Source organism: Podarcis erhardii, assembly GCF_964252035.2.
Source record: "Podarcis erhardii genome assembly, chromosome: 1".
NCBI lineage: Eukaryota > Metazoa > Chordata > Lepidosauria > Squamata > Lacertidae > Podarcis > Podarcis erhardii.
Genome location: NC_138497.1, coordinates 107,767,326 through 107,793,744, shown reverse-complemented (window position 1 = coordinate 107,793,744; position 26,419 = coordinate 107,767,326). Strand labels below are relative to the sequence as shown.

The following is a 26,419-nucleotide window of genomic DNA, read 5'->3' as shown; positions in this document are numbered from 1 at the left end:
ATAAAAGAGATGTCATGAAAAATTTGGACTCCTGTTTCACCAAAGCTATTAAACCTATATGTGTAGTTAGAAACTTGTTTTGCTGGTGGTTCCAGACTGTTGCTATTTTCGGGTGAGATTCAATCACATACCAACAAATTCAGGTTGCACAATAGAAATTGATGTGGTGCTTTTGCACAACAAACCCACTTCTCCAAGAGTCCAACAATTGATGATTTGAACCTGAGTCCTGTTACTGCTAGTCCAACAAAGGAAATTAAAATAAGGGAGAGAATAAAACTCTAGAATATACTGAACATCTTTTTTGCAAGTGCCGTAATATGATTCTGTGCCCCCCTCTGTCTTTTAAAACATACTATATTAAAGATTTCATGAATATTTATTAGATAAATGATCACTCCCCACCCCCAACAGTCTTTCCTCATTCTCTTTTAAAGTCTTTATTAACCAATTTTGCAGAAGTGTTAAACAGATGTAATGTGATATATTAAACAATGAAGTATATAAATAACTTAAGCTTATTACAAAGCAGCACAATCTCAAATGCAATTCCACACAGCAGTTTAAAAAGCAAATAGGTTATGGAAAGAATTGGACTCCTAAGCAAGGTACACTTTTTACATTTAGAAAAAGAAGACAATTCCTCATGTGAATTCAGATAAGCAAGCAAATATGAATACAGTACTTGTCGGTAGTAATTTCTGATCATATTTTCTGAATTTGTAATGTAATGCCTCCTTTCCCTTCCATTTTTTGGGTTCTTCTGTCATCATGGAGCTCATCACCTGGTATTTACTGAAACGCTCAGGTAGAAATCAACATTAAAGTGTTACATATTCAGCTAGGATCACAGTATAATCAACCAGGAACATTTTTATGTGCTGCTGTGGAGCTGCTATACATTGACATGTTCTGTCTAAACATTTCCAGGCTGTTTGATCAATTTCTGACAGATGTCTAAAATAAAATGTTACCCCACTGTGTTGTAGGATAATATTCTAGCCTTTCTTCACAGGTGTGCTGAACAACAGTAATATGCAAGAGCAGTAGATTCGCTTTTGAGCCAACTGGGAAGTAATCTCTGAGGTACAAGAGTTAGCTTGGCTCGCTATTATAAACAGCCCTTAATGATAACTAAAGATACCTTTCACTGGCTGCTTTAGCTGACACTCATGGGCAAAGCATTGCCAGATGCATGGCATGAGAGAGCTCCGTTCAAATATTTGTGCAATGAAAAGGAACTCCCTGATGACTTTTGGATTGAAGGCTTGTCAGTAGATTATAGCAGAGAAGACTGACTTGTGGCCCTCCAAATATTCTTGGACTCCTATCAGTTCCAGCCAGCTTGGCCAAGGAATGATGGGAGTTGTAGTTCAACATTATATGGAGGGCAGCAGGCTGGTCTAGACGTTGAGACTTAAAAGACAATGTGTGTGTGTGTGTGTGTGTGTGTGTGAGAGAGAGAGAGAGAGAGAGAGAGAGAATATCCCATTTCGCATCTGTTCTAGATGACATCTTCTGATAATCCATTAGGGTTCCATAATCCAAGGCATTTTCTGATGAACAATGAAATCAGCTGCTGAGGTCGTTGCTGGTAATCCAGAAGAACTTCGTGAGGTGCTGTGATTTGGTCTCCTTCAAGCCGATTAAGCAGAGTCACACAGACGACTGCAGCTAGAAGCCAAGTGAACAGGAGAAGGGAAAACAAGAGGTTCAGGCTTGTTTTTTTATATCAGATACATAGACCAAACGCAATCTTCTCAGAGATGGTGACTGGAATCTAATTTTATTTGTTTGCAGCCCGTTTATTTACAACCAACCTGTCTTTGCTACTAGCCTCCCTACATCTCCCAGAAGGAAAAGGAAAAGCTTTAACTTGAGAAAGGGGGAGCGGGTAACAGTTGGCAACAAAGGTCTCTTTAACAGACAAGTGGCTCCATGTGGCCATGGGCATCGCCGGGGGGGAAGGAGCAGAGAGGGGCAACTGCCCCTCAATAAAAATACATAGCTGACTGAGGTTCTGCCACTCTTTAACAAAAGGCCTCCCCCCAAAATCCTTTCTGTGCCCATGCACTGCAAATGCTGTTCATAGCATCATTTCTCAGCTGGGGACCATTGACTATATTTCCTTGCAGAAACCATGAGATCCTCTCATGTGTGAAAGGGGCTTTCCGGTGCCCGTTAACCCCTTCCCAAGCATAAGGCATTTTTTTTACTTCTAGGAAAATGAGTGGAGGACCAACAGGAAAGAGGGTTTAACCATTTGGGCTTTTCAAACATTGTCAAATGATTTTTTTTTTAAAAAAATCTTCAAGGCAAACTTAGTTATTGATGGAGCATTCATCTCTCTCTCTGAGATTGGACCTTCCAGTTCTTAAGCACACTGAAATAAATCAGTGAGGGTAGGTAAAAGTTGCTCCCATAAGGTGCTGTTTTTCTTGGTGAGGGGAGGTACTGTGGAAAATCAGTGGAGGGGGAGGGGTGCATCTTTTTTAAAAAGACAGATTTGCATATGCTAATTTACATCATCAATGGAAATTTAGAGCTAATTAAAAAAATAATAATACTGTTCTGCAGTCCATGTTTGCTAACTGATGACGGGTAGCACCAAGGTCCCTGCTCTCCCTTCTTATTGCTGTTCATCTTTAAATTAAATCCTTCAAATAGAAGATGGTCCTCTGCAAAGTTGCACACATTGCCACCCTAGCTATTGACTGTAATGCAAAAACTGCACCCTTATTTGGCATTCCTTACCATGCCACTACTCTTAAAGAAACTGGCAGCCTTCATAGCTGCAGTTCAGTTATAATTGGTAGAGGTCATCAATGTGACCTGTAAACAATTATAAACCTATTTTCCTCGGTTGCCCTAATACAGACACATAAGAAAACCCCATAATAAAAATCCAACAAGGGTTATGCCTCCAAGAGAGTTATGGAAGGGAATGCATAGCACAAAGAAATTCTTCCTGAAATGCTCTTGTTAGTAGTTCAAATGTAAGCTCTGACCAGTGGATCTTTATATCTTCAGCTTTTAAAAATAGCTTGAATAAAAACAGTGAATGCAACCCCCCGAATGTCAGCAGGAACTCAGTGACCTTTGCAGCCACTATAAAATGAAACAACACACACACACACTCTGACATGAAAGTCTTAGAAAATTTTCACAAGCTGGCTTGAAATGTTTTGGTTTTTCTAACATCATTAATCCACTCCCCCTTGGGTACAATGCATCCCAATCAATCTCATATAATCGATTTATAAAATCTGAATAGCCAGGACCAGACTTTCCCTTTGGGGAAATGATGGTTTTGAATAAATTCTCAGTATTTGGGTTGTATTAGTCCTTGGGTCTATGGATCAGATTCCAGAAAAGGGAAGAGGATTTATGAGTTCAGTTGCTGTGATGCAGCTGCTTATTTGAACTGAGGTCTCAACAGCTGCCTGAGGGTGCTAAGAGCTTGAGGGAAGCAATTCTAGCCTAATTTTCTCCCTGACAATAAAATAAGAACAAAATTTTGTGATTTTGTGTACAGATAATTTTTTGAGGGGGGAAGAGAAGGAGCATTCAGTCATATGAACCTCCATTTTCAGTAAGAAATGGTATCATTCAGATGTCGTATGGCAAAGAAATTCACTTTAGTACACATTCCAAGTCAAATCTATCAAATTTGTGTTTTCTGAAATAATATGCACACAGAAACACAGCCATCCTGTTATTCCAAGTTCTGTGATGCAGTTCTCTATAAAATGTTTACAAATGGTTTGTATATTATTGGGAAGGATGAATGATAAGGAAGATATTAGTGAAAATAACATTAAACAATGCTTTCTATATAGGAAAAATGTGTATGTCAGCCAAAACTGCATACACAAAAATGTGTTTATTATGCTGGTGAATTTTCTTGAGGATTTTTTTTAAAAATTGCAAATTGGTGCAAAATGTGGAGAACTGAATTTAAGATTAGAAAATGAGAAACGGAGAGAACTCAAAATGACCGATGCTTCCATCCCTCAATCAGACACAAGTATACTGTGTCAGTGAAGACAGGGCCTTAATTATTCACTTTAGCTAAAGATGGTGGACAGTCACAGTGCAGTGAAAAGCACTTTGTGCTTCTCAGCGAAGAGGGTTGCAAGGAGAAAGCATCAGCAAAGGAGGGAAACAAATTTAAAGCCAGATCTACACTCTGTCTTACCTTTAAGGCCACAAAGCCTGCACATAGCAGCAAATACAGTAGACTCCATTTCGATGTTTCTAACTCCAGCATTGTAAGCTCTTTTTAAGTACTCCAGCTTTTTTTCACGGGAGAAGGAACACAACGCTCCATCTAATCGTCCCTGACCTTAGAAGGAAAGAAAAGGAAATGTAAGTATTTTATATTTCCATGTGTTGGCAGAGTTGACTTGCAGTCTCAAAGAATGCTTTCTTCAGAAAACCCAATTTGCCAACGTTCTGCTTAAACGAAAACCTCAGGAATTTTTTATTTTAATAGCGTGCGCGTTCAAATATTAATACCTTATCTGTCATGTATATTTTAACATTCCAACAAAACAGCGCAAAAGAGGCATATAAAAATGTGGAAACATTGTATTACTATGGCGAAGATTCAATAAATTAAGGATAATGCGCTCTGTTATCCCGTGCAGAGGAAAGCAGCACAAAACAGTAATGAAACAACAGTAGCACCGGTACACTAGAAGACAATAGCGTATCCAACGCTGTTGTTCCACTCATGCAACAGACTTCCGCTTGTGAACTGGAGCTTCCCTCTCCTCTCCCCTGGACACCCTCAAAACCTACACCAGAGGGATGGGGACCCTCCAGAGCAAATTTTAGGGGCATGCAGGGAGAGAAGGGGAAGTCCCGCTGTCTGAGTGGAGCTTGTTTGCGCAGTGTTGGATGCAACCCATAGTGGCAAATTTGGACTTTCTGCTGCAAGAACCTCAGACATGAGGAAGGAGAATGCTGGGGTGCCCACAAAACACAATCTCTATTTGTTTTACCACTGTTCTGCTTTAAGGCCGTGAACTGTTTATTGGCTGACATTTCACGGGTGGGGGAGGCAGAAATTGGGTGGTTGTATAGCCACCCACCTCATCTGAGAGGTATGTGCCACTTAGCTAGTATGTACTGGCTAGCAGGTGGTTTAAATTGGTAATGTTCGCAATCACAACTTTTAACGTTCCTAACTGGAGCAGCACGTATTTTCACACTTATTGAGCCAGGAGGTGGTGTACTGCGTGCCCCTGCATTATATGCCCTCAATCTCCTGCTCCTTTTTAATTCTATAGTGAGGAAAATACAACACCAAGCTATGGTGTAGGGAAGGTGGGAACATCTGCATTGAAATGCAAAGTTTTAAGCTCAAATAGTATAAAATGTTTACCTATGTATGGAAAGAAGTATTATTTAATGCTCTGGGAAGTAGCTTCTTTAATTAGTGCCACCAAATCTTAGTTCCTCATAAAAATGAAGTATAGTGCAAGGGATCTCATTCTGCTTCGTTCCTATATGTGAGGAATTTGGAATCTGTGGCCCTCCAGATGTTTTTGGACCTCAGCTCCTGTCAGAACCAGCCAGCATGGCCAGTAGGGTGAAGTGGAAGTATTGTAATAGCATGACAATTGCCTCATTTGTACTCTACACATTTTAGAGTCTTAGTTCTGTGTAGCTATCCATAAGATTGCATTGCCAATTATTGTTTTAAGTAGAAGATGGAATCTAAGAGCCTGGCTACACATTGCAGTAGTGGCTTTCTTAGCAGCCATGTTATGGGAGATTCTGCCCCCCCCCCAATTGCTAATTTCTATGTGGGGCAGGTGATTTTTCACACAAGCCTCCCTTCTGGTGCCACCAACAATAATGTTCCCCCCTCCACCTGCCATTTAATGTTTATAACAGACTCTGTGACTGGCGATCCCCCCAACAGCACACTATCTAGTTAGGCTTCTTGTTAATGAGAAGCATAATAAGCTGTGCTTATTTTAATTGTAAGTAATATTTTTGAATATGCCAAGCACATACCTTCATCTTGTACTAAACCTGGGCAAACCATTTCATTGTGTTTTCATTTCTGCATTAATCCTCTAAAATGGCTTTGATAAAATGTGGCCTTGAGCAAAACCACAGATGGCTGTGCTTGCAAACAGATCCAACAGTTTATAAATAGGCCTCAGATTATTAATTCTCCATTTATTCTGTTTCATCCACTTTGCAAACAGCATTTAATTGCCTCCAAAGAAAAGGTTCTAAGGTAGCACAGAGGCGCTAATGGTTATTTACATAAATGCCACACTTCTTGACATTTTTCTTCTGTAAAGTAATTTTGGAAGCTATAATCCTGTCACAGGAAGTAACTAGAGTGTAATCCAGCTGCTAACATGATGTTATGATTATTGACAAGGGACTATTTTACTTTAACTGTTTAATACGATATGGTCGTTTCTTACAGAATGACAATGAATTTGTACAAGTTGTTGAGGATGAGGGATGGATGGGCAATTGTTATCAAGGGAACCTTAGATTTTTCTCAGGAAGAAATGGGAAGTTGGATTCATTGTCATGGTGTGTGTGTGGTGAGAGAGAGATTTAAAAATATAAAGATTAAGAAAAAGAAAATACGTTATGAGAAAACCACAATGTAAAACAGCATAAAAAACAGCAGCAGCAGCCAAAAACTTTACCATATAAAAAACAAGAGGGTCCCCCCCCCCGGTGTCTACAGGGGGATGGGGAGTGTCATTGTCATGTGAGCTTCCTTTGGGAGGCCACAGCTGAAAAGACCTCTGCCCTATGGATATCAGCATCACCCCTGATGGTGGGGAGACACATGCTGAAAGGCCTCAGCTGATTTTCTTTAAGGGGGTTGGCTTGCTGTTTTCCCCCAACTAACTATGAATGATGAGCCAAGAACAGACCTTGGTTATTGCTTGTTGGGTTGCTTGGGGCAAAGCAAACAAGGCCAGGTTTGGATGACTCAACAAGCCAGACTCTGGCTTATTTTGTCCATGGTGGGCAGCAAGTGGACCATGGTTTAATGTGAAATGAGAACCAGGCTATTATTTGGAAAGTATGTTACATTACTGAAAACTTAAAAACTTGGTTCTAATATGCTTGGCACTTTAGACCCACTGTGGTGTAGCAGTCAGAGTGTCGGTCTAGGAATTGGGAGACCAGAATTCAATTTTCCACTCATCCATGAAGCCCGCTGGGTGACCTTGGGCCAGTCCCTGCCTCTCAGCCTAACCTATCTCACAGGGTTGTTCATGAAGATTAAGTGAGGATGGAGAGAGCCATGTACACCACCTTAAACTCCTTTTAACAACTATGTAATACTTTCCCTTTAGATCTCTTTTCACTTGCAGATGAGACTCCACATTATGTAGTAACCAAAAAATATACAGTCTGTGGGCACTTGTTCAAACAGCTACCTCCAGATATGGTGAAAAATTCAGTATTCATTTATTTATCTGATAAATGTTCATGGTTGAATTTGATTTCACCACATTATGACACATCTAAAATAATAAGTAACCATAGAAGAATTAAAGATAACTGTTGCCTCATTTCCCTTCAAAACAATTCTTTCAAGAAATATTCTGTAAAAACAGGAGAGGCAGAATGCTCCTCTCAAATGTTTTCAAAGGTAAACATTAAGGAAAAATTACTACAGTTTATTCTAGTGGGTAAGGAAAGTAGGTAAAGAAAGTTAGTTCTGCATAAACATGCATAGAATTGCTCTATAAGTCCAAGTGTGTTCAGTGAAGCTTATTCTCAGGTAAGTGTACATAGGATTACAGTGGTACCTCAGGTTAAGTACTTAATTCGTTCCGGAGGTCTGTTCTTAACCTGAAACTGTTCTTAACCTGAAGCACCACTTTAGCTAATGGGGCTTCCTCCTGCTGCCGCGCCGCCGGAGCCCGATTTCTGTTCTTATCCTGAAGCAAAGTTCTTAACCTGAAGCACTATTTCTGGGTTAGCAGAGTCTGTAACCTGAAGTGTATGTAACCTGAAGCGAATGTAACCCGAGGTACCACTGTACAGTCAGTGGAAGCAATCCCATGCACACTTACACAGGAGTAAGCCTAACTGTTGAATTCAATGGAAATTGCTTCTGTCCTAAATGTTTTTAAGACTGCACTGTTGTTCATTTCTGTTTGTTCTACAACATTTAAGGCTCTTATCCTAGAAGTAAGTCCCATTGGGTGCAATGGTACTTACTTCTGAGTATGCATGTATGGGGTTGCTCTTTAAGTTATCTAAAAGACACAATGATAAAAGTAACCATAAGCCCGTAGACAGCACCAGACAAAACCTGGCAAAGCCGTGTCATGACCTTTATAATGTTTTCATATCCTAACCTTCCACTTTTAAGTTTGGGATTAAAAGAATGAATCATTAAGTGTATAAAGCAGTTCCCACTCACCCTCATAAAAATCATCAGTGCACATTGTATGGCCAATGAGGGATGGGAAATCCTTAATCTGTCTGCTACATTCAAGTAGTTCCTCAGCAAGGTCTCGATCAAGTTCCGTGCTTCGCGTTACCACATTGTCCAATATCACCTGCTCAAACTGCGGCTTAAAAAAAGAATCAACAGCCGTGTCTGTTATTACAACAGAGCCAGGCTCAATCCCTGAAAACAGAAATGGGGATAAAGTTAAAAGACTGCATTAAATAAGCCCGCAATTATACATTATAGGAAGCTTGATCTCGGTGATCATGAACATAACAAAACATTTGCCTAGTCAGCTAAGTTTATGCAAGAAATAGACTGGCAGGAGGTTACATGCCATGTGGGAAGGAAGTGATTGAATTTTCATAGAGGTGGAATTGGATACATCCACACCTTACACTTAAAACACACTTATACTACTTGTTAAGGGACGCGGGTGGCGCTGTGGGTTAAACCACAGAGCCTAGGACTTGCTGATCAGAAGGTCGGCGGTTCGAATCCCCGTGACAGGGTGAGCTCCCGCTGCTCAGTCCCTGCTCCTGCCAACCTAGCAGTTCGAAAGCACGCCAGTGCAAGTAGATAAATAGGTACCGCTCTGGCGGGAATGTAAACGGTGTTTCTGTGCGCTGCTCAGATTTGCCAGAAGCGGCTTAGTCATGCTGGCCATATGACCCGGAAGCTGTACGCTAGCTCCCTCGGCCAATAAAGCGAGATGAGCGCTGCAACCTCAGAGTTGGCCACGACTGCACCTAATGGTCAGGGGTCCCTTTACCTTTTATACTACTTGTTTCCCCTTGCTTCTGCTCAAAGAATTCTGAGAACTGTAGTTTGTTGCTGCCTCACATCCTTAACAAACTACAGTTCCAAGGATTCTTTGCTGGGTGTTTGTGTGTGCGCTTTAAATGTATGGCATACACACAGCCATTTACTCAAAATGTTACTCATGTGTACCACCCCAGTTATGAAGTGTATATAGGGCATTCTGGTCCATGACAGTGATTGTCATCTATCAGGTCTTTAAAAGTGACATATAATTCTAGATCTCATTCAGATAAAGCGTGTTCTCCTTCATGGAGAGCACGTGTTGCGGTGGGGGCCGCCAGGACACTCCAAAGTTGGGGGCGGGCTAATTGGCCACTGATGCGATTGGGGCTTCTCTTGTTGTTGGGAGGAAGTTAATGTTGCCATTTGTTGATTGACAGCCAGAAATGCTAAAACTCCTTGCACGGAGCTAGGGCTTCCTCTTTTCGCCCATGCATCGGATTGCCCGTCCCCCCCTCCCTAGAATTAGGGTTGTTTGCTTTGACCTTGCTATGCCTGTCATGGGGTCGTCTGCTCTTGGGGCAGGGGCCCGGTAGGAATTTTGTCCATCTGGCTGATTGGCTGGGGCCATTTGGTTTTTGCCTACTGTGTAGCAAATTGTCACAACTTGTAAGGTTCGCGGTTAGGCATTGGTTTATGGTTTGGTTGGTTGAGGGGCATGGATTGGCTGTGCCTGCCCCTCTAATGCTGCTGCTGTAAGGGATTCCGTTAAAGGAATTGGGGGCTAACTATTACTTGTCCACTCTGTCAAGGGGGCTCGGGCCATAGCAATGAGCTCCTGGTTGTATTTGGGGTGAGGGCAGGTTCCCTGCTCCGTCGCTACCCCCAAGTGTATTCCCCTATTCTGACTTTCGCATTGTGCGGAATGTCAGTCTGTCCCCCATGGTGGGGGTAGATAGTCGCAACCAATGCCTAAGCAACCACTCACAAATTTGTATTTTAATAAAGTTGTGGCCAAAATTATGCCAAAAATCTTAAACAAAAATTCCGTGTGATGTGTGAGTTATTGGGGTGGCCCTGGGGACCTCGACACGCAACTTTCAGTGGGTGAAAGGACTGTCAGTTACTTTGTACCTGGACAGAATTGTCCAGTCAGCTATGTTCACTGTACAAACTCATTTCAAGAGGGAGTTTATCATACGTTGTTTGCAACGAGACTTTCTTTTCTCATTAAGATTCTTACAGTATTTGCCTCTTAATTCTATGGGAAATTTTAAAAAGCAGGAATCTAAATTTTGGAGAACATTTTTTTGGTCATTAGAACAAAGCATTTTCACAATATGGATAACATGGTGTGTGGGTGTGTGTTTGTGTTTTTATCAGTCACTCATATGTGTTGGTATTTGGGTCAGTTAGGGGGAAATCAAATCCAAATGACTTTAAAAAGAACATCAAGTCCTGTGTTTTCAAGCTGATGCTACATTAGAAAAATACATATTTGTGATCTTTCATATATGTTAGCAGGTTGATATTTGTTGACTTGATTTTTTTTTAAGTACAAAAATCTCATAAAGACATGACCTTTTCTTGAGATGTATTTCATTTCCATCTCCTGCGCCAGGTAGCAGCAAAATTCTTTGCTCACCTAATCCCCCTGAAGTACCGATGCGTATAATGGTAACATCACGGCATTTTGCATGGTGTAGCAATTTGATTAGCTCATGAAGCATGATAGAAATGGATGGAACACCCATCCCATGCTGTTAAGAAAAAAAAGAGAAGCAATATAACTTTATACATTCTAAGCCAAACTGATTTAAAAAAAAATCAAAATAATAACCTTAAGCATAAAAGTACTGGTGCACAATAGAAGCCTATGCCAGTGGATATGTGGGGAGTGATCCACCCAAGGGAAAGGGCATGTAATTTTGCTATCCCCCATTGACAGCATGGCTAGTATCCAGGATGGCCATTCTAATAATAATAATAATAATAATAATAATAATAATAATAATAATATATTATTATTTATACACCTCCCATCTGGCTGAGTTTCCCCAGCCACTCTGGGCAGCTTCCAATCGAGAGTTAAAAACAATACAGCATTAAATGTTAAAAACGTCCCTAAACAGGGCTGCCTTCAGATGTCTTTTAAAGAGAAGATAGCTGCTTATTTCCTTCACATCTGAAGGGAGGGCGTTCCACAGGGCGGGCCCTTTGTCTGGTTCCCTGTAACCTCACTTCTCGCAATGAGGGGACCGCCAGAAGGCCCTCGGCGCTGGACCTCAGTGTCCTGAGTGTCCTCAGTGATCTAGCGCTGGTGATCTTGTGGGAGTCATCTGCTAACAAACAAAGGGAAGCAGTTTTTGCCAGTTCCCTTTCTTCTGTAGTTCCCAGCACCCCCAAATCATTTCGGGGGTTGGTGGTGAGATTTTGGGGGAGCACTGGGGTCTGTAGGGAAGAGGAGGAATGGACACAAACTGCTTTCCCCGCCCCCACTTCCACAGTAGATTCTTCATGCTGCATCAAAATTGGATATAACCCAATATGACTTGTGAGTGCAAAACACGGCAATAACTAAATATAGCTTTCCAATACATTCCATTAACTAGACACTGAAACAGGAATAATACCCACACAGGGTTATCTTATTTCTAAAAGAAATGCGGGGGGGGGGGGGCTGGAGGCAAAATCTAACCAAAGTAAAGCACATTGAAGTCTCATTTTCAGAGCTAAACACAATTCTCACATTACTGAAACATTACTGAAATGTGTTTATGTTTGTTTGGATGGGCCTTAAATGTTTCATGTTTGCTTACAAGCGGATTCTGCACTGCACTCGAATGTCACTTTGCATTGGCTCTGAAATGTGCTGATTCCGACAGTTTTTGGTTTTATAAACTAAATCACATAGTGCTTTTTCAAACCATCAAACAGCAACACTGCACAACTTAGAATTTGTATCATATGGATGTATCCCATCAGTCTTAATTCAAATTAACATGGTGCAAATCTGAAGTTCGCTTGCAAATCCATCAAAAGCTCTGGCTCTTTTTGTCCCATCATCATAGGAAGATAGGAAGCTGCCTTGTACTGATTCAGTCTGCTGGTCTGTCTAGCTTAGCATTATCTACATTGACAGGAAATGGCTCCCCACAATTTTGAAACCGACGCTTTTTCAGCCTGATGCTGAGATGCCAGTGACTGAACTTGGGACCCTCTGCATGCAAAACAGGTGCCTTACCACTGAGTTGCTCTGCTGCAAATTAATCGTTTGGTAAGGGTTCTGCATAATTGTATCTTTCAGTGGGACAGATCTCCTCATGTAAACATAGTAACCTTGCTTAGATTACTACCAATAATTAAGAGAGTGTGTGTGTGTGCATAGATTAAAATGTTCAGCACATTTCCCATGGATTATTTAATAGTTTTTGCAACATAGGTAAAGGTAAAGGTACCCCTGCCCGTACGGGCCAGTCTTGCCAGACTCTGGGGTTGGTGCGCCCATCTCACTCAAGAGGCCGGGGGCCAGCGCTGTCCGGAGACACTTCCGGGTCACGTGGCCAGCGCGACCTCGCTGCTCCGGCAAGCCAGAGCCGCACACGGAAACGCCGTTTACCTTACCGCTAGTAAGCGGTCCCTATTTATCTACTTGCACCCGGGGGTGCTTTCGAACTGCTAGGTTGGCAGGCGCTGGGACCGAGCAGCGGGAGCGCACCCCGCCGCAGGGATTCGAACCGCCGACCTTTCGATCGGCAAGCCCTAGGCACTGAGGCTTTTACCCACAGCGCCACCTGCGTCCGCTTTTTGCAACATAGGTCAGTATTATTTCCCCAGTATTGCAGATGAGGAGCTGAGGTGGAAAGCAAAGTGGATTGTGGAAAGTCACAACATGAGCCCAAGGCAAGATTTAAACCAGGATCTGCCTGCCTGCCTGCCTGCCAGCTCACAGTCTTAATGGTGCAATCCTGCACTCACAAAAAACCAGGGTGCCAAAGAAGCTTTCTGGGAGCCTTGCTTTTCCATTCGCTTGCCCACCTGCACACACTTTTGTGCTGCTTCTCTTCTCAGGACACTGATTTGTTGGGCCACTCAGTTGCAACTGAAGCTCTCCTGAGTCCAGCAGCTTTTCCTTCCCCTCAGCTCTGGTTCAAAGGCTGTTCCTTAGGAAAAAGCTGAAGTGTGCCATGTGCAGAGTAGATGATGGAGAATGTTGCAGTGCAAGAGTGGGGAATATGGACCCCATCAACCCCAGCCAGCATGGCAAGAGGTCAGGAATGATGCGTGTTGTAGTTCATCATTAGCATCTGCAGGCAGGGGGAGGCTCCCCACCTCTGTTACAATAGGTGCCACTAGGAGCTACTGCACATCTAAATAAGTGCAGGAGGCAAGCGTGTACACATTGCCTGCATAAGCATTACTGTTTTCTCCTCTCCAGTGCACTCCCACCACTGTTAGCCTAATGTATCCTGCAGTTTCTTGAGAAACACGTCTCAAACCAGGTTGCATCTGATTTGAAAATGCAAGCTGCGGTAAAGCTGAGGTGTGCACAGTTCAGACAACCATTGCACATGCAGAGATGGCAGCACATGCACAGGCAGCTTCACTGGGGGTTACCGGCACAGAGAAACAAATCCGGTAATGTACAGTGTACATTTGCACTTGCGGTCTGTACAGCAAGTGCAAATTCAACCTGAAACACAGCATGGGGTGGGTGGGCAAACTTGCTGCATTTTCAGCCACTCATGTGTACATAGCCTAAGTCAGTAAACTATATTTCCCAGAGCTATAAAATCTGCTTGACTTGTACAGAACTTAAGTGACATTCTCAAGCTGGTTTCACTGCAGGCTTCTGACATCCCAAGTCACTTGTGGATTGCAACCCGGGGCACGTACATGCTTGGCACAGTGTTTTCCTCCAAACACCACCACCTGCGTTCCGCAGGAAGTGACCCTAAGACTTCACCTTAAAGACTGCTGGCCTTAACAAAAATGTGTGCTTCCTCTGTTAATAAGGTAGCGCAAGGGCCTTTCAAAGTCAATATGTGGTGGCATCCCAAGACATACAACATGATTCAGACAGAAGGGTAGGATAAATCATAGTCATTGAAACTGATCCAGCTTCTGTTCAATGCCACAACAAAAACACCCCCTTTGACTTGCATGGGAAGTGAATTTTGTGCTCCCAGCCTATTAATCTTAAGTCTCACTTGTCTAGCAAAGATGTAGGTAGGGAATTTCCTAGGCAGGCCTGTACATCTGTTACATTCCATGTATCCAAAGAACAGGGAAATAATTTATAGAAACAGCAAGAACAAGCCACAGCAATTTTTCACTCAGCATATTAAAGTTTAAAACATGTAGAGTTTTCGAATGCCTGAAAGATCGGATTGGAAATAACTGCTCGAGAGGTGTCTGAAGGGAATGAAAGAGATATTGCTGCTAAATTAGTTATAAAATGGAACATACCCACTCAGAAATGAGAAATGAGAAATTTGCTAGAATTTCAAGAAACGGGTAATTTGGGTGACTCAGTTTAACAATACTAGGCCTTGGATTCTAACCTATTTTACGGGGACATGATGATTGAAATTTTAAGCGCATTTACTAGAGAGTACACCTCACTGAACACAATGGTGAATAAGGGCAGATATGATAGTGGGTTGTGTGGGGAAAGTGGTTAGAGAGAATCCCCCCCCCAATAACATTAGCACCCAGGGCGATTCAGTGAACTGAGGTGGAAAATAAAGGTCAGACAACAGGAGGTACAGTATTTCTTCACACAGTACATAGTAAAGTTATAGGATTTGCTTTTGCAGGATGTGCTGAATGCTACCACCTCAGACAGCTTTTAAAGGCATTAGACAACTACTTCTGCATATTTTTATTTGGAAGGACAAATGGTTACCTTACATTTTCGGAGGCTTCATAGGGACTAGTGTTTACATGCCTACACTGCAAATGTAGTATGATGGCAGTGACAAATGCCATCAATCCAGCATTTACCAATCCAGCATGTAGTAAATAAGCATGCTAGTCATACTGAGAGTAGACCCATTGAAGTTAAAAGACTTGACTAACACAACTTCATTGATTTCAGTGGGTCTATCTGAGTAAGACTTAGTTGAATATAAACCTTAGGGTTGTATTCACAGTGGTGCCCCTCTACCCTGGGCATATCCTAAATCTGTTCTGGCTTTCTCCCCAATCCTCCTGTGCAGATTTGGTTTTGTTTTGTGGTCTTTGAGCTCCTACTAAACTAGTGGAGAATTTCCTTGCAGAAGATTTGATGAAATGGGTGCCCCAATTATTCTATTCATGAATGCTGGGTGAAACGGCATTTCATATTTAATACTACGCTAACATTACTGAAGAAAACAAAAGGCCCATACCCTTTCCAAGTCTCATTCTTATAGCTCATCGAGTTCCATTCAACATCAAGTTTACCAAAATTTCTTAGAAGAGGTCCCCCTCTCTCCAAAAGTTCACCTCTCCCCTTCCTAGGTTACCCGCGCCACACACACGCACAGTTGGGCTGCCCACAACTAGCATGGAAAACTTTGAGAGGCCATTTTTGCTCATTCCTGGTTTTCTGCCTGCATCTCAGGGCTTATCCGTTTACTGGCTTTGAAGAAGCATGCATGAATCTCTAGTGCGGGGGTAGCCAACATGGTACCATGCAAATGTTGTTGTACTATTTCCTATCCACCTCAGCCGGCATGGCAAATAGTCAGGAATGATGGGGTCCAATAACATCTGAAGGGCTCCTTGCTGGCTTCCCCTGCTCTAGAGCACATCCAACCCCATCATCACATATGTGCCTGCGACTTCACCCCATTCCTCTTTCATACTGCAAACAGTGACCAATCAAGGACCAGCGTGGGCGGTGCAATCCACATACTAGGAGCTGATCTGCAAGCCTGTGAAGCAGAGACTCTGCATTTTCAAGGTAACCACTTTGTTCAGCTTCCCATATTTCTGGTTTAACACTCAAGGGATGTACAGAGATTACAGGATGTGGCCTCAGGCGTTCTTGGCAGAGCCAGTAGAAATAGTGGAAAGCATAAAGACGGCAAGAGCCTCTTGGTCATCAAAGAGCTGCCTGCCAGTCAAGGCTAAGTCACTGGCTGGGCAAGTGTAATAAGGGTGATTCCTGAAAAGCTGTTCCTCTTGCCGTAGCAGTTGTATTTTGGCTTCTTGCGAAGTCCCTTGATTATAAAGCCTTTCATTGCAGTGCCTCTCGCAACTGCTAGATCCACATTAAATATTAAATAAGAGATGTGAACAATGTGCTAATGTCATCAGTTACTGCTGTGCCGCTAATGGAAGTGTTTTGGGTGCCCTGTAACGTACTTACACTGATGGAGAGCACCGGCCCGACTTTGTACATGCAGTATCGGTCCGTCCCGGCACAAATATCTTTTATGTCTTTGCCATCTCCTTCGAGTCCAAGTTCTTTATGCATGAACTGAGCAAAAGCTTTCATTCTGTTGGGGCTCCCACCCACGCAGACAAACTGGAAATAAATCATCAGATTATCAGCCATAGCAACAACAGAGACTTGGCATGCGCTGGCGATAAGATACGATTTTATAGCCAAAGTGGGGTACGCCTGGAAAAGAAGGGTAAATACGTAGACTGCCTGGCCCATTTATGCAAGACTGCATGCAAAGAAGTGGGTTTTATCTCGGTTATCACAGGAAATCTTGCGGATTTAAAATATGCCGGCATATTTTGTTTTAGGAGAACAAGTTGTTCAGTTTCCTCTGTCCTTATTTATTTGTCATGAAATGAGGTGGATGATGTTATGAGATGCATGGTTCTTTGGTGCCAGTGTTTTGCTTAAAGCTGAAACTAACTAAGGCATGCTGTGGCCAAAGTGAAATACAACACTGAAAGCAGCATCAGCTCCTCCTCTTCCTCTTCTTTGTCTAGGAGCAGCCAGTAGATCAAAATGTGTGACCTGACATTATCACCCTTCACATTTCCCTGCCTCTGCAAGTGGTAGCCAATGAACTGGGAGCATGGGAATGGCGGCGTTGTGTCATGTTTCTGGTTCTATCAGATGGTTACCAGAGAGAGAGAGGAGAGGCAGATGTAAGATTTTTTAAAAAAACTTTCATATATCTGGGTCTGCCATAAATGTCTAGTGTCCATTATTTTTTTCCTGTATTTTAAAGGGATAAAGGGGGGGGGGATGGGACACACAAGAATTATCACCAAAACCCATGTCTTGGTATTTCCTATCTGGTGTTTAATATATACATTTTGTAATTGAGGCTTGTCCCAGCCAAATACCTCATACGAAGCGACCGTAACTTTCAGCTAAAAGTAAATCCGGCTGACTGTCCTTTTAATGTGGGCACTGAATATAAACTGTTAGTACTTGTTTCTTCTGAAAACAAAGTAGAACCAGATGCTGAAATAGCATGTGGTCTAATTGCTTATTCAACAGCATCAACTAAAACGACAAGAATTGCACAGAATTATAGAAATAACACCAGGAACTACAAATGTGAGCAAAAATACGGAACCACATTTAAAATAAAATAGAAATAAAATCCGCTTCTGAATCTGAAAAAGGCAATGAATATAACAGCCATCTTTTCCACAGGGCTCAGAAATTAAATGCCTGATTCACAAATGACTTAATTCATAAATGCACACTAATCATACACAGTATTAAGAATCCCAAGTGCTTAGTGCAACTCACTGTAGGTACCCCAGAGAATCATGTCCAATAAAGAAAAGGCTCGCCTCCTTAGTTACAAGGTTCCCGAGTTACTTCAGCTTTGTATTTTGCTCTAAATGTTAGAAAGAGTTTTGCAGTTTGATGCCAGTGTTTTGGTTAAAGCTGAAACTAACTAAGGCATGCTGTGGCCAAAGTGAAATACAACATTTCAGCATGTTTTAACTCCCCCTGTGAAATCAGCGGGATTTAAAGTGCTTAACATTGGCTTCACAGTTCCAAAGATAAATGGAATGACTTTTTTGTATTTTTTGCCCACTCCTGACTACTAAGGCAGTCAGTTCTGCCAATTAGAATTTGGCTAATGAGCAGCCTTGCAGAGTTCACCTTTAATTTTCATAGCAACCAATATGCAAAGAGAACCATAGCTTAGACGAAGAGCACTTGCTGCCCATGATGAAGGTTCCGCATTCAATCCCCAGCATCTCTATTAAAAAATAAAATTAAGCAGCATGTGTTATAAAATATCCTGTACCAGAGGCCCAGGAGAGCTGTTGGCAGTCAGTGTAGAGAATACTGGGCTAGATGGACAGATATTGGACTTGGCAGAAGGCAGCCTTCTTTGTTCTAACACTTCCCCTTTATTTGTGAATTCATCACTTCTGAATTTAAACCCAAAGTTTTGCTTGCAGGAACTCTGCATGTGAGCACATGCACCTCTTGATAAAGGTTGCTCTTTTTCCAGCACAGCTCTTAAGAGCTTTTGCAGCTGAGATGCTACAGCAACACCCTTTCCCTTCCTCGTAATAAATTGCACGAACTTTGAAATGATAAAATGACGAGCCAAATTCCTCAATGAATTGTTTCTGAACTGGAGTCTGTGCAACTACCCCAGGGAAGAATTTAGCTCATCATACCAGAAGCAGGTTTAGTTTCCCCAGTCTACTTATTTTACTGAGAAGGAAAGGGTAATTGCCCATAACCGTAGCTGCAGCGGACTTTCTGAGTTGCTTTGCAGAATGGCACTGACTCTGTTCCTGTGGGACCTTTAAGTCATCTCTGTAGCTAGAACTAGGAAGCCACTATGATAAAAGGAAACTGCAAAAGACGTGGAAGAGAAGTAGCAGCAAGAATGAAAGATGTTTAGAAATGCTGCAGCTGTGTTATTATTATTTTTTACCTTCGTGTCGCCAAACATGGCTGGCAGATTGTGCGTTTTGGTCCCTAAGTCTAAGTGATAAAGGATATCTTCATCCATTAAATCCAAGTGAGGGTTCATAACATAAACAAGTCCATTCCTAGGGAGGAAAAAAGAGGGGGGGGAAACACTCCAATGAAAGAAGCACAAAAGAGGAAACTGTGAAATAAGATACAACCACCCTAAATTTCATGCAAGTTGTTAGATTGCCTCGTTATATATTAATAATGCTGAGGCCTGAAGAGAAAGAAAGAGGACTTGGGTCTAAGCCAGGCTCTTTCCAGATGATTGATTTTTTGTACAGAAAATGTGCATTTGTTCTCCGTTTGGTATGCTGACTGCAGACCTCTTCCCTGAAGGTTCTAATTCTCAGTGTTTTCCAACACTATACTTTGCACTTCAGAAAATATGATTTCACCCTACACGTACACTCCCAGATAAATTATGTTGCTACTGTGATTGCCCTCTGGAATGAAGTTGTGTGGCTGCCATAGACCCCTTTGTGACTAAGGATGGGTGGATCTGTTATTTTTTATTTCTCTTGGTTTCTCATTTTTCCAAGTTTAATTTCAGTTCTGGGTTTCCCCGCAACCCTTTGGAGCAGATTTGGGGAGGCATAGCGGCAGTCGGGGAGTGGGGGGAGAATTATAGGGAGAGGAAAATAAGGGGAACTATTCTGTTGGATACTATCCAATAGTTTCAACTGTTTTTTTTGAAAATAGAGCCCCTATTATAAAGAAGTTCCCATTATATGAAAGTATCTGGCCAGAACTACATAATATGGAGGATTTATGGAGGCTGCTAAAAACACTTGCCCCTATCTTCCTCTTCCCTTGTAGCACCTAGTACTGTATAACACATGACATGATGTTGCACTACTGAGAGTTCATTCACTAAAAGCTGCAACCAGTGAGAAAGAGCAAGTTCCGTTGTGTAAGCAGAAGCCCTTGTGCTAACAGGACAACCTTGTTGCATGTGACTCCATGGCTGGACTTCCTGCTTCATTGGTAGAGAGGGAGATCTGGGGTTTCATATAATGGGGTGTCTGGGTCACCCACCCAGCCTCCTTAACATTGTGTCTTTGATTTCCTTAATTCCATAAAATGGAAGTTCTCTGTGGTAGTGCCTTTCCTGTAGTATTCCAAAATTATCTCATAAGAACCTAAGGAGAGCCCTGCTGGATCAGACCATGGCTCTATATCCTATTTCCCACATCTGGCCAAACATAAGCCCACAAGCTGAGCATGGAAGTCCTCCTCTGCTGTTGTCAGCCAGCAACTTGGATCCAATGGCATACTTTCTCTGCATATTATGGTTCTGTTGAGCTATATATAATATTTAGTGGCAGCTGCAAATGAATAGCTTGGGCTTTTTTAAAAAAAAATGGCAGTCATGGATTAGCTATCACAGTGGAGGAGAGCTCTTCAAGTGAGCAGCACATCACTGGATTAATCTGTTCACTGAAATGAGGCTTTCACATGACCTTTAAATATATGGACGCCCTTGTCAGATTAATTGCTCCTAATAACACCAGGCTTGCCTCAAATGGCTGGATGGAAAGTTATTTGCACCTTTGGGATCTTAATCATATTGTACAGGGTGTTGGCATGAAAGGTCCTTGGGGTGCCCCCTTTTGGACCTCCTGCTGTTTCACTGGCAATCCTAAAGATATTATTGTCTTAAGGAAATATTTGGGTTTCTTATGTGATCAAGCCAGTTCTGATTCCCACTCTCAAAACATTTGCATACTGTGGCATTTGAGCTATTCAGTACATGTGCAGCTTTGAATCTAATCCTGAGTATGCTTACTTGGGAGTAGGACAGCCTATTTAAGCCTGCCAGGCTTCCCCATTTGGTCCACAGGCTGTTTTGGGGCAAACCATGTCTACCTGCCGACAACCACCTTACATCGTAAGGTAGTTGAAGGGATCACTTATCTCCAATCTAAACACCACAGCATTAAGATAAGAGAGAAGCCCACAGTGCTGACATAAGAGGTAAGCTCTCTGCCTGTTCTTTCTGAAGAGACAGAGGTTTGTCTCTGATCTCAGAACTGTGGTGCTTAGCACTGAGCTGGGGAGGTAAAATCCCTCTGCCTTTTTAGAAAGCCTCTCTAAAGATCAGGCAGAGGCATATTTCCAACCACCCACACCTCAGTGCTGGCGTGGAGAAAAGTGGAAATGCTAATTATGTGTGTGAGCCTGCCTGGCTGCTTCCTTGCCTGATGTGTGTGTGTATATGTGTGGGACAGGGAGAGAGTGATATGTGTCTGGTACAAGGGGTGGGGTGCATTTTTTTTTTTTTTTTGAGGGTGGGTGTTTTGCCTCAACCATTTTTGCCCTACCCGCCATTGTAATATGGCCTCTTGAAAGGCTGGGGAATTTTCAATCCAGCCCCCGGGAAATACCGGTAAGCTGTCTGGGAAAGCAGAACTGGAATGGAAGGTGCAGATGTTTTGGAAAAGGAGAAATGGGGTGAATATTTGGCTGAGAAGGTGGAAGGAGAAAGGTGTCATTGTTTAGTGTTTGAGAGAGGGTGCACATGTGAGCATAGGCTAGGAAACGGGAAGAAGGGAGAAACAGAAAGGAGAGAGGTGATGGATCCAGAGAGAATAAAAACAGAAGGGATGGAGTTTTACTGTCACAATAATGAGAATGGCAAGAAAAGGAGGATAGAACCTTGGTGACAGGTCAAATAAGATTTATTTGTTTGTTTATTCATTTATTTATCCATATCTCAGTGTGCATGGTGCCATACAGAGTACAAGTGGCAGGTCCTTGCTTTGAGGAGCTTACACAAAAAGGAAAATATTCCATTGGAACTGACAGAAGCAAGCTGATCGCATAAAACAAACCAAGTGGCATCAGACAATAGGAAACAAATAGGCTGAAAACACACCAGTGAATGGCAAAGTAGGAGGTAAAAGATTGTTAGCTGGGATTCCATTGTTTCCATAGTCCGTTTGTTCAAGAGGCATTTGTACTGTTGACCCTAAATCCACCCACAAACACCAGCCTTTCCCTCCCAGCTCTTCTGGCCCTTGTGATTCATTCTGGTTTGGCTGCCATGCCAGCACCTGTCTCTATTTTGCTGCCAGAACTTTCTGCTGCCTCTCTTGGGTCCTTCTGCAGCTGCCTTCCCCCCACAAGCTTCTTGTTACCAAATAATTCAGCAGGCGGACTTTGCATATCTACTGTTGCACCACTTGTTTCCAAAAATGGCAAGTGGGGTCCAAAGCAAGCAAGTGCAAAATCTGAGGGAAGGAGGCCATGACAGAGGTTTATAGAACTAGATATGGTGTGGGGAAAATAGAAATAAGCTTTCCCGCCCCCTTCATCTTTCATAATACTAGAGTATTTACATAGGCTATCAGTGGTTACAAATCATGCTGACTATATGCCAACTTCATTGACAGAGTCCCTATATCTCTGAATACCAGCCTGGAGGAGTGGAGTCACAATTCTAGCTTTCTAGCAGCAGTGTTGCTGCCACTTGCCAGCGGGGGGCAGAGATTTAGGTAGCAGGGAAGTTGGAGCTGTGCACGGAGGCACGGACACACTTTCCCAGAAAGCAGCAGCTGGTATAGAGCTAGTGTTGTGGCTCTAGCCCATTGGTTGAGTCACTTCTTGCTACCGCCCTCCCCGTGACTTGTTTGTGGGTTTCCCAGAGGTTGGTCACAGTGGGAGATGGGATGCTGATCTCGAAAGGTCAGATCCTGCAGAGTTTTTCTTACATTCTAATCCAGGCATAGGCAAACTCTGGCCCTCCAGATGTTTGGGACTACAATTCCCATCATCCCTAGCTAACAGGACCAGTTGGGTCAGGGATGATGGGAATTGTAGTCCCAAACATCTGGAGGGCCAGAGTTTGCCTATTCCTGTTCTAATCTGGCGAAATTTTGTAATGCTTGTAGTACATACTGGAGCTCATTGAACACTGCTTATTTCACATGTTTTGGCTCTCCTCACCCAGCTCCATTTTTGCAAATTTATTTCCACAGAGTTCTTTTAAGCATTTTAAGGTTGTGTTTATCTTTCATTTGCTGTTGTAGTGCCAAGAATCAATCTTCAAATAGTAAACCTGACATTGCAGAGTATAATGATGGGAGGGACTTATGCACAATCCTATATATTTCTACTTGGACATAAGTCTCATTAAGATCAGTGAAACCAACTCCCAGGTAAGTGTGTATATGAGATTGCAAGCTTAGTTAGCTCACAGCTTTAGGATAATCAAAAGTATAAATTACTCTAAAGTGAATAGCACAAGCCAAGGTGCATAAATGTGTTGGACTGAGACCCAAATACTTAAGGTTATCTCCACTGCATTACTCTAAATTCTAAAAGATGCATATATTATATTAGGGTTGCCAATTAGTTTAAGATTTGTAGTTTAATTAATCAGCTTCCTTTCAACCAAGCAACTGATTTGTCACTATCCAGCAAGGTTAACCACTTTCACATCCTATTGATTTCAGAGAGTTAAAACATGTGTTTAAACCTCTTCCACTTAAATTTATCTTCTTTACTTTGGCCAGATCATGAACAAATTTAATATTACAACATTTTAATACTGGAAGTAGATTTGAGGTTGTATTTGAAGAATTGGTAGGTAAAGAATATTATTCTCCCTGGCAAAAGAGCACAAGGAGGGGTTTTTTTTGTTGTTGTCCACGTGCTTTATTGAAGACATTTATAGATTACTTAATCAATGGCATTTCTAAGCAGTGTGCATTAAAATAAACCATACCACAAATGAAACAATAAAAATTAATCATAAAACCAAACGCTATCTTAAAATGCCTGATGGAACAAAAAAGTGTTAAGGCTTGTCCATGGTAGAACAAAATGTGGATTTGCACTGGTCTGACCCTGCATTAAAACAGGGGTGTCCCCACGACATTCTCCCCATTCCAGTATTGTCCCAGATCTTTCCCTCTTTAAATGTGGGGGTTTTCTATCCTTGGCCTGGATTGAGAAACCTTGCATTTAAGGGAGAAAGGTCCAGAACAACATTGGGATGGCATACCCTCCAACATTTCTCCGATGAAAATAGGGACATCCCATTCCATAATGATAATTTTACTATTTATACCCCACACATCTTACTGGGTTGCCCCAGCTATTCTGAGCAGCTTCTAACATATACAGTAGTACCTTGGGTTAAGAACTTAATTTGTTCCAGAGGTCTGTTCTTAACCTGAAACTGTTCTTAACCTGAATCACCACTTTAGCTAATGGGCCCTCCTGCTGCTGCTGCGCCGCCACTGAACAATTTCTGTTCTCATCCTGAAGCAAAGTTCTTAACCCGAGGTAATATTTCTGGGTTAGTGGAGTCTGTAACCTGAAGCGTATGTAACCTGAAGCGTATGTAACCCGAGGTACCACTGTGTATAATAATAATAAAACATGAAACATTAAAAACAACAACTTCCCTATACAGGATTCCCTTCAGATGGCTTGTGGGTTGGATAGCTCCATACCCTCCAACATTTATCCAATGAAAATAGGGACATCCTAAGGAAAAGTGGGACATTCCGGGATCAAATCAGAAACCGGGATGGCTTCTCAAAATCAGGGATGCCCCTGGAAAACAGGGACACTTGGAGGATCTGGGATGGGGAGGTTGTCATGATCCAGTGTGGACAAGCCCCTTAGTCATGTGCCTAAAGCTCAACAAGGAGAGTACCTGTCTAGTCTCAGGCTTGGGCCCATGACACCAAATGTACAGGTATGTTACATGCACACTGAAGCAACAACACATGCAACAATTTGCCCCTTTCTCAGTGCCCCCCTGGTTTCTAGAAGAGGATTTTATAGAGGAGATGGAATATGCATAAGATTCTTGAGGGTTACCTTTAGATTCCCTCATGGAATAAATTTGGGGTAAAAATAAATGCCAAAAAAGTAAGTATCAAATAAAAACTAATTTGGGTGGCTCAGTTTGAAGTGCTACTTGAGAAAATGCAACTTCAAAAACCCGAAAGCAAATGTGGATTAGGTAGGTACATTTCTGGATCACATCCGTTGTTTGAAACAAGCAATGTTCGTTGGTTGAGTCATCTTTTCAGCATGGCAGCCTTTGCACAGGGTTGGATCAATTTAAAATTTAATTTAAACCCCATAGTTTCAATCTTTCAATTTGTGATAGCAAATCAATCAATAGATCATTCTACCCATTCATGAATTGCTAATTATTGCTTCAGGCCTTCCTCCTAAAATCATTGCTTCCTGCTAAACTTAGCAAAGGCAAGCACATTCATATGTTTTGTTTATTAGACTGAACCTAGTTTGGACCTCCTCTTTTATAATTATTGTAATATTTTTTTGCCCCGTCACCTTGATTAAAGCCTGTGTTTCAATCTACATTTAAATTAAAATGATATTCAAAAGACGCAAGAGCTTTTGATTGCATCCTTTCTCCAATCATAATTGCAAATGGAAAGGGCTGACTACATAGGAATGCAAGTCCATGTTTAGTTATCAAAACAAAATCTAATGCATCAGAACAATTTTTTAAAAAAATAATAATGAGTGGTATTCAACTAAATGGTTACAATAGTGCACCAACTTTTAGCTGTACAATGTAACTTTCCCATCCTTTTCTACCATTCCCTCCATAGACCTACTAAACCTGTTCCATTGCCCCCCTTCCCATTCTCTGTAGCAGATTTAGGGGGCACGTGGGGTGGTGAATTACATTGCACAGCTAAAAGTCATTGCACAATATAACTGTTCACTTAAAGAATGCCCTATGAGTCTGAATAATCTGTATGGAGTAGCTCATAAGAGCTGTGGAAGGACTGGATCTACACAATACAGCAAAACACAACACTCTGCCTGTTTACAGTCATGATACACTGGTATCTCACACAGACAGACAAACCTGGGGAAATTATTTAGGAACTGGGTGTGTAAATTACTTACCCATTGTAATTATTCATTTCAGTCTTGCTGGCTCCAGCTAAAAGAAATGTCATAGTTTCCAATTTTCCCAGGACAACTCCGAAGCAGACACAAAGGAAAGACTATCCTGTGAAAACACAAGATAGCACACAAAGTATTTGCAGCAGCTATCTGAGATATATGAATGATATATTGTTATCTGTTACTTCCAAATGATTTACAGGAATGGTCCCAGTCACTGTTTATTCTCCGATGCATCAGGTGTAGAATAGCTTGTCCCTTCCAGCTGCAAGTTATGCCTGGATCGCCCATAGCCTCAGATTGGCTGTTTTTGAAGGTGTGGCATTTTCCTTGGACTTTCCCTGGACTTGCGTTACCAAGCTTAGCAAGACAAACAGGCCAGGGCT

The 26,419-nt window shown here is 42.0% G+C and overlaps 1 protein-coding gene and 1 long non-coding RNA gene across 2 annotated transcripts; one reads left to right on the top strand and one right to left on the bottom strand.

Annotated features, from left to right (window-relative positions):
- Nucleotides 1–416: 416 nt before the first annotated feature.
- On the bottom strand, nucleotides 417–26,419 carry UPP2 (uridine phosphorylase 2). The gene is made up of 8 exons (XM_081873377.1): nucleotides 26,234–26,419; nucleotides 26,034–26,139; nucleotides 19,090–19,207; nucleotides 16,578–16,736; nucleotides 10,866–10,980; nucleotides 8,429–8,638; nucleotides 4,199–4,345; nucleotides 417–1,674 (listed from the first exon to the last, which is right to left on the bottom strand). The coding sequence occupies exons 2-8, from the start codon at nucleotides 26,084–26,086 to the stop codon at nucleotides 1,505–1,507; spliced, it is 972 nt and encodes a 323-aa protein (XP_081729503.1). The 5' UTR covers nucleotides 26,087–26,139; nucleotides 26,234–26,419; the 3' UTR covers nucleotides 417–1,504.
- LOC309348827 lies at nucleotides 19,266–26,010 on the top strand. The gene is made up of 3 exons (XR_014159563.1): nucleotides 19,266–22,026; nucleotides 23,159–23,287; nucleotides 24,894–26,010. It is a non-coding gene; the product is annotated as an uncharacterized lncRNA (long non-coding RNA).